Source organism: Calypte anna, chromosome 8, assembly GCF_003957555.1.
Source record: "Calypte anna isolate BGI_N300 chromosome 8, bCalAnn1_v1.p, whole genome shotgun sequence".
NCBI classification, from domain to species: domain Eukaryota; kingdom Metazoa; phylum Chordata; class Aves; order Apodiformes; family Trochilidae; genus Calypte; species Calypte anna.
In genome coordinates, this window is record NC_044254.1 from 29,361,847 (window position 1) to 29,374,892 (window position 13,046).

At 44.0% G+C, this 13,046-nt stretch overlaps 1 protein-coding gene across 1 annotated transcript in view; it reads left to right on the top strand.

Annotated features, from left to right (window-relative positions):
• Window positions 1–9,699: 9,699 nt before the first annotated feature.
• Window positions 9,700–13,046, top strand: part of RAVER2 (ribonucleoprotein, PTB binding 2) — a 30,827-nt gene continuing 27,480 nt past the window's right edge. The window contains exon 1 of the mRNA XM_030455748.1: window positions 9,700–9,873. Within this exon, the coding sequence (XP_030311608.1) occupies window positions 9,700–9,873 (174 nt within the window). The remainder of the gene's footprint in view (window positions 9,874–13,046) is intronic.

Here is a 13,046-nt window from a genome sequence, read left to right on the forward strand (position 1 = left end):
AGGATGTTTAAAGCCTGAAGGGAAGATATTTCTCAGTGTGGAAACTGTTCAGCTGTATGTAAGTTTCAGTCACAGTTTGTGGGAGACATCAGACAAGATGCTGAGTTGATATCCAAGTCCTGTAGAACTCACACAGGTGGTGTCACTAAAATTCAGAGGTAAATGAGATTGGCAGTTCCAGCCAGGACTTTATTTGTGCAAACCTGGGCATGTAACATAACAGCTTGTGGCTGAACTCCAGCTTCTACCACTTGACAGAAGTCTCTGGAAGTCACTGACTTGTAAAGCAGAATTTAAATTGGATTTTACATTTTACTGTCTACATAGAGATGAAGGAATCTGGCTCAGCAGCAGAAGGTCTTGAACTTGAGTAGTTAACTCCCCAGTTGTAGTTTGTTATGTCAAGCAACATTAGAATAGTTGCCTTGGATATCAAATAAGTAGAATAAAGCAGAGCACACCTTTGGCTTGATCTGCACTTGCCTGCCTGCTCTGGCCCTGATGTTAATTTACACCAGATAAGGTTGTGGAGCACATCTGTAGTGAGAAACACCTCATGCAGTCCAGCTCAAATTAAATTGCAGTGTTAACCACAGGTTGTATGTATATGCTTATTAACCCAATGGGGTTAATAACTATACTAATAAGTTAATGCATATTCTGGACACATTTTTCTATACTAGGAGAAACAACTTCTGTTCAAAATACATCAGAAAGCAATGCACATAAACACACTGTGAAATTCATAATACTATTTTCTTAACTATAATAACATTTCAGGAGAGAGATTTTTTTTTTTTGGTTGTTCATCATATTAAGTGCCAGGCAGAAACTGCTCCCAGTGTTCTGTGTTGCAGCCCTGCCAGAAAGATATCTGAGTGTTGCAGAACACTTTCCTTTGGACAGCTATCAAAAAGTGGCAGCAATCAACTCCCCTTGCTTTTACCTTTAAAAGCTTTTGTAGAGCTGCACCTCACTGCAACTTCATCACTGTTGTTCTGGGACACACAAACTGCTCCTGATTCCTGGGGTCTGGACAAGCTTGCTTCTGCTGGAAGAGAGAAAACCCAAAGTTGTTACTATTAAGGAATAATTAAGGGGAAAATACAGATCCAGAGTTGACCCAAATCACAGCTTCAGATGCTGACAGCTAACCTTGTCCCAGCAGGAGTCAGTGCCCTGCTGGTAAAGATACTATAGTTTGTTTCAAACAAAACCTGATACCTAGAGGAGGGAACATGGATGTAATCAAGATTTCTAAGAAGCTGTGTGATAGCTCTTCCATTTTTATTGCCCTTGTTGCAGCCATGACCTTCCCTTCCCATTACTATTCTACTGTTGACTGAGGAGCAGGATCATAAAATGAGCAGTTAGCTGCTTGACTTAGACTCACACCCTGTATCCTTTTTACTTATACCTGGTAGGTTTTATGGCCATTTGTTTTCCACTTGTTTCATTTTTGAAACTTGTTTGTATTCATTTCCTGTAGGTTTTCTTTCATTCTTCCAGAATAAGCTCTTCTGAAATGAAATTGAGCATAGCCTCTGGTTTGTGTTCACTCAGACTGACTTCATGCCTTCAGTATCTGAGAACTGTGAGGAGTATTGAGTTTTCCTAGATGTGACAAGCAAGTTCTTCATCCAAGTAACCCAGCTGGCCTGCCCAGAGATAAAAGCTGTTCACATGTACAGAATATATTGCTTGAAAATTAACTGAGATGATTTTTTTTTATTTGTTTACATTATTGCCTTGATAAAAGATGTGATTTGGAAAGAAGAGTATGTTACCATTTGTCCATGAACATTTTATAAGGCCACTTAAGCCATGAAATATTATCTTTAACCTTGCCCTTGGCAATGAGAGAGAAGACAGATGAGGATTCATGAGATGTTCACATGTGCAGCAGTAGTTGTGACTATAACTGGTCAAAATGAGGTCTCTGGCTTTCAAAGGCTTTATTCTGTTAAGTGACCCAGAAATGGTGATGAGGATAGAAAGTAGATTTGTCAGAATACAAATGTAATCTGGCAGCAAATATGGAAAAGGGAAGGGAAAAAAATAGGATGCATAAGCCCTGGATCACATTATGAAAGTACAGGTAATCCAAAAGGCTGCATGCAAGTGCAAAGATTAATTGGCAGTGTTCATAGCTCTTAGCTACCCATTTCATTTGTTCTTAAAAGAGAATCCCAGCTATGCCTGGGATTTTCAAAGGAGCCTGCACTAAGCTTTCAGTGATGGTTGGAATATTAATTCCTCTAGCAGCTAATTGGGTAACTGTTGAATTGTTTTGCTGTACAATCCTCCCCCCCTTTGCCACAGACCCTAACTATTTAAAAGTAATATTAAATGCCACAGAATATCTGGTGTTACTTCATTTGCAGCGCTTCTGCGTGACGAGAGGTAATTATTTTACTCTGCTTTTATGTGCTCTGAACTGAGGCACGGAAGGACCTTGGCCCAGAAGGGTTTGCATTTCCAAAGCCAAGGCTGCAGTGGAATTTAGACACTCAAGTCCAGGAGTGAAGTCCTCCCAGCCCTGCCTGGTTAGTGAAGTGCCAAACATCGCTGGTACGTTTGCCAGAGCTGCTCCTGGTTTTATCTGATGCTTCCCAGCCCTTGGATTGGGATTTTTTTTGAGGTTGGGGTAGACAGTTGTTCTGCCTGGGAACCCAAAGGAGCCTGATCTGGCAGAAATTCAGAAGAAATCTGATGGGGTGTGTGAAGAGGAGTTTCCAAAGTGGCTTTATGACTCTGCGTGGCAGCCTGCAGATCAGGCACTCAGTGGTTGACTGCAGCACTCCAGGCAAAGGCTGAATCGTGTCCCTCTCTTCTGCAAACTTCCAGTGGGATTTTCAGGAAGCAGCTGATGTGCCCCATATAGAATCCTGAAATGTTAGCAACAGCAATGCCTGAAAAGGAGCTCGGATTTGATGGTAGAAGTGGAACATTTTATAATATCTTGCAGTCTCACCTTCAGCTCACAGATGAACCAGAGTAGCCTCATCTAAATTCTGTGGAATTAAAAATTCCCTGTTGTTATCCCTGGAATGGTTTCGTTAGGGGTAGCAGTGGATGGAACTCCTCTCAGAAGCTGGGAGCCAGCAGGAACAATTATGTTTTGTTCTGGTTTATTCTATGTTTTTATAGCTGACAGTGGCAAAACCACCAGCTTGTTGGAGCACTGCCTGGACAAGTGTTCTCTGCTGTTATTGCCACTAATGGAACAGAAAAAGGGTGACAGCAAGGAAGGGAAAACATTGGCCAAAAAGCACAGTGCAGGAACATTTTTACCCCACCCTCCACCTGGCAACAAAAGGCAAGGGTGTGAGTACAGCAGCTACTCCATGGATAAAGGGAACAACCTCAGCCTCTGAGGATTGTCCAGCCAGCACTTTTTATGAGCAGAAAAAGTGAAAAAAATGCATGAAAAAATGTGCAGAAAGAGGTGGTGCCATGCCACGGCCTCATTCTTCTAAAACTGAGAGTCTCTCCTCTTTAAACCCAGGCTCTCTGACACCTGTTGAATGATGGGCCAGCTTTAGATTAGATTGCCAAATACTGGCAGTCTGGTCAACACTGATGGGGTTTTCTAATTTTAAAACTCTTCTCCTGTACCTAGGGGTAAGGAAATTAGAGCAATGCTGGGAAACATTGGCACTGAGAACTGCAGGAAACTGGGAATGTGGTCAAATACTTTTGGTACACTTATTTTCAGTTTTCCATCTTTTCTCTCACTTCAGCAACAGTTTGCTCCCAGTTATCAGTTCTCTTGGAGTAACGTATGCAAATCACATGCAAGTGGGAGAAAGAGATCAAAAGCTGATTAGTTAAACTATGTAATCTAATTCCTGCAAAATAACCTCATGAAGTGTGTTTATTTCCAGTGCTGCTTAGCCAAGGAAATCTCTATAAACAAACCAAAATGTGTTACTGCTGGAACCTCAGCCAGAGAGCGTGGATGACAGGAAGGGGATGGGCTTTTTCTGCTCCCCCTGAAAAACCAGCATCACCAGGGAGCAGTTTGACACTTCAGTAAGTGTGTTTGTAGCAAAAAGGCAGGTTGCACACCAGTTACTATGGCAACACTTTTATGACTGAATGGCAGAATGTCTGAATGTCTCATAAATTTTGTTTTAAGAATGCACTGGCAAAGTTCAGTTTGTGTTACATCCTTTGTGCTGCTTTCCTGTATTTAAGGAGTTGGGAGTGGTTTTGAGGATAAAAGTATTGTGGGGGTGTTTCAAATTCCAACCTTTGCTGGCAGGGATAAATCACTGACGAGTTTATCATATCAAAACAAATTGCTGGTAAGATGCCTGCTCACTCCCAGTATGTATTAGCTAGTCAGTTAATCAAAGATTTTCTTCAGGTTTATAATTAGCCAGCTCTGTAAGGGCTGTAAATCAGACAGTCATGGAGATGGAGCCATCTGGCCTTGTGGGTGCTTTAACTCAGCAGTGTGAGTTCCCATTTTTCCTCTGAACTATCAATACCACCTCCCAATTCCCAAAAAAAGAGGCCCTCACAGAGAATCTGAGACAGAAAGATTGGAAACTACAATTGCCAGCATGTGAACAGGTCAGCCAGTAAAAATACTCCTTGTAGGAATGTGGGGTTGTACCTCCTTTGGCTGGAAAACCAAGGAATGTTTTGGTGAGGTTTTTTGGGGATTTTTTTAGTACTAAAGTTGCCAAAATGTACTTGCTACCAAGAAGTTATGACTGAATTTGAAGATGACTGAAAATGAGGAAAAATAAAGGCCATGGGGGGAAGAGCAGGGATTGAAAGCAGGGAGGGCATTGTTGTAGGAGCAGGTATTGCTCAAGTTCCCCTGTGAATAATTTTGGCCTTTAGGGCCATTACTTGCAGAGGACTGTACTTGTCAACTGTTGTTTCATTTTATTTTCTTTTGTTCCCAGTTATTATTCAAGAAGCTGTTACTTGTTTTGTGGTGGTTTGTTTTGAGATTTTTTTTTTTTTCCCTGTCTTTGAATATAACCTTCACATGGATTTGCTAATTATATGCAATTAGGCAACAAAGGTTCTAAATTCTACTGCAAGGACCACGATTCCCAAAATAGACCATTACATTATGTTTCACTGTAATGATTTCCTCAGAATAATTACTTGCTTTATAAGCTACAGCTCTTAGCTCTTGTATCTTTTTACTGTTTATTTGCAGATCACTGTGTTACAGAATGGGAACTGAGGAAAAATTGCTACCCAGTTACTGAGGTAATCCATCATTCCCAACACTCTTAGGAGCAGCCTTAACACCAAGTTTAATAGCTATCAGGTTTCACTCAAAAAGAAAATGTTTGGCTGTGGGTAAAGTGTGTTTGTGCCTCTGTGGGGGAATGTTTCAGGAGTGAAGGAACATCCCTTTTTTGGTCACTCAGAGCAGTACCTGACACATCCCAGTGAGTGTGAGCCATGCAGAGGACTTATAAGGCTCCCACAAAGTGAATATAACTCTCTGCTTGTTGGCAGTGCAGCTCTGAATGAAGTGTGTGGCTGCTGGGGGCTCTGAGGAAATCTGGTGCCCATCTGGCAGCTGAAGTCTGATCCTATAGAACTGCAGTCCCTAAGTGCTTGGGGAATGAAACAGTAATCAAAAGATCTGGGGTGTTAAAACGAGCTTAGCACTTAGTTGGGAGGACTTAGACATCACAATACCTTTCTCAACAAAAGTGCAGTCTAGACAGGCTGAATTATTCTTGTGGTTAATTAGGGAATTGTAACCCTGCAGAATGAGCCAAGCCCAAGACTGTGCTGTAGTTCCAGGGAGGGGTTACCAAGTTTTTGCTCTGTGAGAACACTGAGGGGATCAGTTGCTCACTGTGCTCTTCCAGGCTGGTAATTTGATATGAAATTCATTTTCCCACTGTTCCTGCACTACAAAATGTTACCCTGAGCATGCCAAAGGGATTTAAATTTGTCAGGGAAATGGTGAAAGGAACTTCTTTTTGGCACCACCTCTGGAATGTTTTTGTAGATCTGTGGTATGTGAGCTGACTATTGACTGAGCACCTAGATGATCATCACTGAACTAATTAATACTGCTGATAATTGAAACTACATCTTTGGGATTCAGATTTTGTTTCTTAACAAAACCATGGGGAGCAGTTGTAGCTTGAAACAGTGGATAGAATAATAGATTGAAGAGAATGGTATTGTCTGTACCCTGCTCACATTAAGTGGAACCAGCAATCCAGGATTTTAAGAAAGATTTGAACTTGGAGCAACTGTTGGGATTCCCCACCCTCACTGCAGGAAAAATACTCATGCCACTGGTTCAGGTTCTAGTAAATTGTTAAGATTTCTTTTTAACTTAACAAGTCCCTTACCAGAAGAGCTCACAGATAACACTCCTGGTATCTTGGATACCTGGTGTTTACTGGTCTTTGAGATGCAGCAAACATTCTGAATGTTGGCTTTTATTTTATTGGCACAGATCTGAATTTGTTTGTACTTTTGAACATGGGCATCCTTAATCTAAATGTTTGTGACACAATTAGCTTTGAACACTCTTATCCCATGAAAATGAAGAAACAGATAGGGCTTGTATTTCTTCCAAGCTGTGGAAGCGTGGCTAAATTAATCTTCAGCTTAGAAGCAAAAGCAACTGCTGTAGATGGGTACATTACTCTTAATTAACAAGGAATTTAGTGCACTAAATTAAATTACAGCCAAGTGGCTTATCTGTATAATAACATCAAGTCAGCAATGTGACCAGAGTTACACTTGCAGATCATTATACTTTTCTGCTATTTTTAAAAAGGGCTTTTTGCAGCAAATTAGGAGTGCATTAGAAAACTGAGGAATGTTTAGGGGCAGAGCTTTGTTTTGAAAGCAACAAAGTGACTTAGCAGTGTACCCCTAAGTCATGTGCATACAGTGTCTGTGTAGAGAAGAATGGTCTGTAATCAACAAGATGAAATTAATTAAGGAAAATACATACCTGCTTGGAGCACTGTCCTCCTCTTCCTCCTCCCCTGGGTACAGCTGGCTGGACACTGTTACCACTTAGGTTTCATCCTGAGTGGCACCATCCCAGCTTCTTCCTGAAGATGTTTCCCACTCCTGCAGATGCAACAGGGTTTTGTGAGAGAGTTCCCAACCCTGTGTCAGCTCTCACAGCATGGGTTAGCAAAGACTTGAGGCTAAAAGGGTTTATTTTTACTGTTACAAAGCAGCTGAGGGGGAATGGCTGAGCTGAAGGAGCCTTGGCCAGAACCAGGACAGAGGACAGTGACCTGTGCTACCAGCTTTGGGTTTTGGTACTTCTGGCTGAAACTCTGTGGTAAAATAGGCAAAATATTCACTTGTCAAATGAGAGGACTGTGCAGCTGATGCCCTGATGCCCCTGTGGAGGCTCAGAGGAGGTTGGATTGTTGGGTTGTGCCGTTTCCGTGCTTTATTGGTGCCTCATTTTGGTTGCTCTCTTCTTTCAAACTATTCTCATTCTCCAGGTGGGTGCAACGGAGTTCAAAACAGGAATGACATTGGGCTGATATTGGTTATTGCTGCTGGTGCTGATTTGGCTGATTTTGGTTGTCAAATGAGGGAATGTGAGGTGCTTACCTCCTTGTTCATCTCCATGGGCTGTGGCAGTCATTCTGATCTCTCCTGCTCTTCTCTCAGCACTTTGTAGTTGCCTTTTAGCTGACTTTTCCTTAGTCTCCCAGTGCCCTGCCAGTTACCTGTTCACAGAATAAAATCTGAGGAGGAGAGGAATACTTTTAGCTATAAAATACAATTTTCCCTCTATATAAAAACCTCCACACCATAAAAATACTTAGATTTCTCCACAACTATTTAGAACTAATACTGGAAGTTGGGTTTTTTTGTTTGGTTGGGTTTTTTTGCCATCAACTACAGTCTACTGTGAAGCTTGTGCTGGAAGAGTTATTTAAATGGCTTTAAAATGCAAATCTTCATCTGAAATTTGAAAAACATCCTTATTTTTCAGTCACATTTCTCTAAGAATGGTGCCCTGTCGAAATCTTGATTTTCTAACAATATGAGATTTGCCTTAGATCAGATCTCACACTAATAGTTTGTTCTAATAATTGTTCCTCTTTCTTAAATAATTTAAGTATGAAGGCTAAGCTAATATTGTTCATGACAAGCTGAATCTGGCAGTTATCAAATTCTCCTGTCACAAATACATGAATGATTTACAAATGCCCTTCATACCTCTTAATTCCAAAAATTCATTAGTACTAAAGGAGGAAGAATACTATTAAAAAAAAATAGGGAAAAGGCAGCCCTTGAACAGAAGCTTGCCAATCCTTACAATTTTTAATAAGTACACCAAAAAGAACTTGGATTATCCCTTGCTCAGCAGTTTCAAAATTAATTTTAGAAGTAGTGAAGGTCCCAAGGTTCCTTGTAGTCTTGCTTGCTTTGGATTGGACCAAAGCAATTTATAAAAACACTGTCATGTGGTGGGTTTTTTTGCTGTTAACTGGTAATCCTGTCTCTAGAATGGCACTTTAAAGCTAGTTAAGATTTATCATCCAAAATTAGATTTTCTTCAGAAGAACTTAACTCATATCAACCAGATATAACTCAAAGTGTGCTTCCAATTTCCTTTTTAAGCCTACTATTTTTTAAGATTTGGGTTCTTTTCTCTTTGTGGTCAGCTTCATATCTAAAAATGGATACAAATATTTAAGTTATTCTTCACTCATTTATAGCAAAGATGACTACTGAGCTAAACTCACTGCGCTGCAAATGGCATTGCGAGTAACTGTGCTGAGGCAAAGTGAATTTTAGAAGAGGAAAAACAGGGTTTTTTTTAAAAAAGGATTGACTGACACAGCGAAACATTTTAAAGTAGAGGAGTTTAAAAGGTTTTATAGTGACTTTTTGAAATATTTCTCTTCTACTGGGGCCTTTCTCTCCGTTCCTCCCCATGGCGGTCACCTGCCTGTCCGCCATGACGTGGTCTTTGCCACCAGAGCGTGACTTCTGCTGCAAGTGCAGCCCTCAAGGGTCGTTTCACTCATTTGGAAGCTTTGTAATTTGCTTGGTATGTTTCTGAGGAAGAATAAAAGGCGAAATGAGATCATCTTGGGCCCCCGTGGCTGCTGACCTCTGAGGCAGCACTTGGGTTCACTCGAACTGCAGCCTTGGGGCGAGTGGCGATGGATTCCCTCAGAACACAGCCCCGGACTCTCAGGAGTGTTCAAGCTTGCCCTGAAATCTTGACTCGAAATCCGTTATTGCGGAGGTGAATTTCACTCTCTCATCCCTCTTTATCCCCACACACCCAAAAAAACCCACCAAAAACAGAGTTCGCAGCCCGAGGCCGTTCCGTTCTCCTCTCGAGTTCTCTCCGCTCCCCTTTCTCTTCTCAGAGGATTCGCGCTCTTTCCCAACGCCTCGTGAGGCACCGGCCCGGGCTCGCGGCGCCTCTTTCGGGGCTGGCAGCGAGACCGAGCCCCCTCACCAAGCCCAGCGGCTTTCAGCCTCCCCCGAAAGGGAACTGGGAGAGGGCGGCGGGCGCGGCCACTCCGCGGGGCGGGCCGGGGGCGGGGAGTGCAGCGGGGCCTTGGCGGTGCTGCCGGTGGCCCGAGCCGTACCGTGCCCCGCGGCTTCTCCGCCGCCCGCCTCCCCCCTTCCTCCCTCTCTCCCGCCCACCGCCGCGGCTCCCCCCGCACCGTCCCGCTCGCTCGGGTGCTCTGCAAGATGGCGGCAGCAGCCGAGCGCGGCGCGGAGCTGCCCGCGGAGCCGTCGCGGGGGGTTCGGCTGCCGCCGCTGGACCCCGAGGAGGTGACCAGGCGCCTGGCGAGCACTCGCCGGGAGCTAAGCAACAGGCGCAAGATCCTGCTGAGGAACCTACCCTCCGAGAGCAGCAGCCAGGTACGGCCGCCGCCTCCTCCTCCCCTCAGCCGTCCGGCGGCGTGGCCGTGCTCCCGCTTCGGGCGGGCCGTGCCCGGGGGTGCGGGACCCGTCCCGGGCTGAGGGAGCGGCTGAAACGGGGCTGGCTCCCCAGGGCGGTGCGGGGTTTGCCCTTGTTCCCGGAGGAGCTGGGAGGCTGCAGTTTCCCTTTCTCCTCCACCCCTTCTTGGGCTTCTCTCTGCGCTCGCTTTGGCCGCCGGCTTTGTTACCGCCGGGAGCCGCGGTGCCTGCCCGGAGCCGCTCCAGTTTGTCCTCCCCGAGGCGGGAACCGCCGCCCTCATCCTCGGGGGGTGACTCCGCGCTGAGAGGAACGGGGCTCACCGGTAGCTTTGCGGTCACCTGCCCGCCCTCCTATGGGGACCGGGCCCGGAGCGGACCCGGGTGCGGGATGGGGCTGTCTGCAGCCAGGTGTGCTAATGAGCAAGGTTAATGAGCGCGTTAATTGCGCCGCGTCCTGAGGAGAAGGAGCGGCCCTGAGCGCAGCTCCAGAGGCGGCGCCTCAGGCAGGTGCGGGGCGGCTCCGCTTCGCCGTCGCTTTCTCTGGAAAAGGAATGCTTAAAAAAAAAAACAAAAAAAGGTTCAAACACGCGGTTGCTTCGGGGTTTTGATTCCTGAGGTGAGCGGTGGGTAGTCGGGGGAAGTGGTTTTTTCCGCAATCTCTTGGCGGTTTCGGAAAATTCCTCTCAAATTACTGCAGTCCCTAGGAGAAGATGGGTGAACTCTTAAACCTAATGCACGTGAGTCAGATTTTGGAGTGATTTAGCTGCACAGTCACTCACCAGATCTGTACCAACTCCAGATATTCAGCTTGATGAGTGAGTGTTAAAAAAAATGCAATTACAGCTTTTGTTGTAAAACACTTCTGGTGCCTCCTGAAACACAAGCAGTTCACTGCCTGCGGGTAAGAGCAGCATGTGAGGGTTCATCATTTTCTCCATAATTTCAACAGAAAGGGACCATTCATTGCAGAGAGAATCCTTCAGCAATCGCTGTAATTTGATCAGAATGCCAAGCTTGCCTTCTGGTGCCTTTCCTTGTGTTTTACTCTCAGCTACATGGTGCCCTTCCTTCTGTTTGGCCTTGCCCTGGTGTGATGGGAGGGAATCCCAGTCTGAGAAGTGACAGTTTTGCTATGATCCTGCCTGATGATTTACACACCGAGCCTCACCTCTATTTATAGCAGCCTAATGACCTAATCAATAGCCAACTTGCAGCTTGGAAAACCCTGCTAATCTTCATCATCTCTTCAAGAAGCCATCACGCATGACTGTTGACAGAAAGGGCTTTCTGATCTATCACAAGATGCTTGCTGAGGATAGCTGGGACGGGATCACTTTGTCCAACACTTGTCTTACCCTCTCCTGTTGCTCACAATGGGTACTTCATGATTTTCACAGGTGGGCTGGTTAAAAAGCACAGCTCACCTCTGTGGAAACCATCAAGTTGGGCATTGCTTAGTCAAAAAATTCTGTAGGGAAATACTAGCACAAAGGTTGACTTTGGCAGCCACACAGGTATTTGGGAAGTTTGCCATTTTGTTTTGATGACTTGAAAGTAGCACTTAGATTCCTTTTTCTCCATCTGTAAGGGTCTGGTTTGCACCTGTTACTAGGCCTTAACAGTACCATTATGTACAGATCCTGAAATACAGTTTCAAAAGATGTAATTTTGATTGTTAACTTAGTTGAGCTACTGGTGTTGGCATGTAAAGGCAGAGTAGTTCTGTATAGAGAAAGTTTCTGTCCTGGAGCAGTTTTGGAAGGGGGAAATATGTCTGTGGGCAAGCATGTTCAGTATACCTGTGTATTTGGCTGTGATGCATTTCCAAAAATTACCACCAAAATTAACATATCTAATTTCAAATGAACACCCTTGGTAAACACTGTGCAGAGGTGTTTTGCCTGCTGTTTTCTTTTTGAAATGATTGGTTAGCCCAGTGAAATCAGATAACAGTATTGCTAACCTGGCCAATTTATGTACCATCAAGAAAGAGATGAATGTGGTTAAAATGCAACAAAGTCTTCCAGAATAGGTATTCATACATGTAATTATTTATCTCTGATCAGGGAGAGCTGGGTTTGCTGTCATTCATTGTTGCTATGTAGAGAGTGAGGCTAAGATTTACCAAAATAGTTTTCAAACAAGAAATGGCTCTTCTGCTGACACAGATTGGTGGGGATGTTCAGTTTTGTCACAATGTTCATCGTGGTCAAAATTAGAACAAAACTCCATTTTTTCTTCAGGTGAAATTAGGTCCCTGTTATAGCTACATATTAACTTTTAAAATTTATTGCTGCGCTTGTAACCTTGGAAGCTCCACCTGGGTTAAACTGAATTTTTAAAAAAAGTAATAATAATGATTACTCTTGAGGCAATGAATTGAAAGAATGTACCTTAACCATGACATTTCTGACCCAGAAACCAAAGTACCACAGGTTTGTAGTCTTAGAAACCAACCAAACAAATACTGAAGCCTTCAGCACGTTGGGTGCTGGGTGGCTGTTGTTAAGGGGCAAAGGTTGCCCAAGTCTGAATCTTGGCAAGTGGGATTTCTTTCTGAATGCTTTTGGCAACATCTGTGTTCCTACAGAAATCCAGAGCCTGTTTTCAGGAGGAAGGACAGCTTGAAGGAAGCACTTTGCAGTCTGTCACACCAAATGAGTCTGCATTCCCTTACCAGCTTTTTTTCATTGAGGGTCGGTAGGAAACAAATCCAAAGGGGAACAAATGAAGTCAAAATTATGTCAAGAAGGTTCATTTTTGCATTGGAGTTTGTAGCTCAAGCTGTAGAGAGAGTAAGTGCAGTAGACTAATGTGTCTTGGAGCAGTTCTGTCATTACAGCCAGGGAGAAGAGGATCTTTGTGACAGATCTGCAGTGAACATTTTTATTAGTGCTCTCTCTGCTCCTGAAGGCAAAGTCTCCATTTACTGTTTAGTTGGCAGGTCGACCTATTTACTACTGATCTGTTGTGGTGAAATTTTTCAGAGTTTCCAGTCAGCTCCCCATATTCCTTCTTGTCTGATGCCTCCAGCATGGTACCTGCACTCTGCATATTATTAAATGTGTGATTTGATGACCTAAGAATGGACATAGGCTCTTGCTGTGACCTCTCTAAACGTGGAGATGAAATCT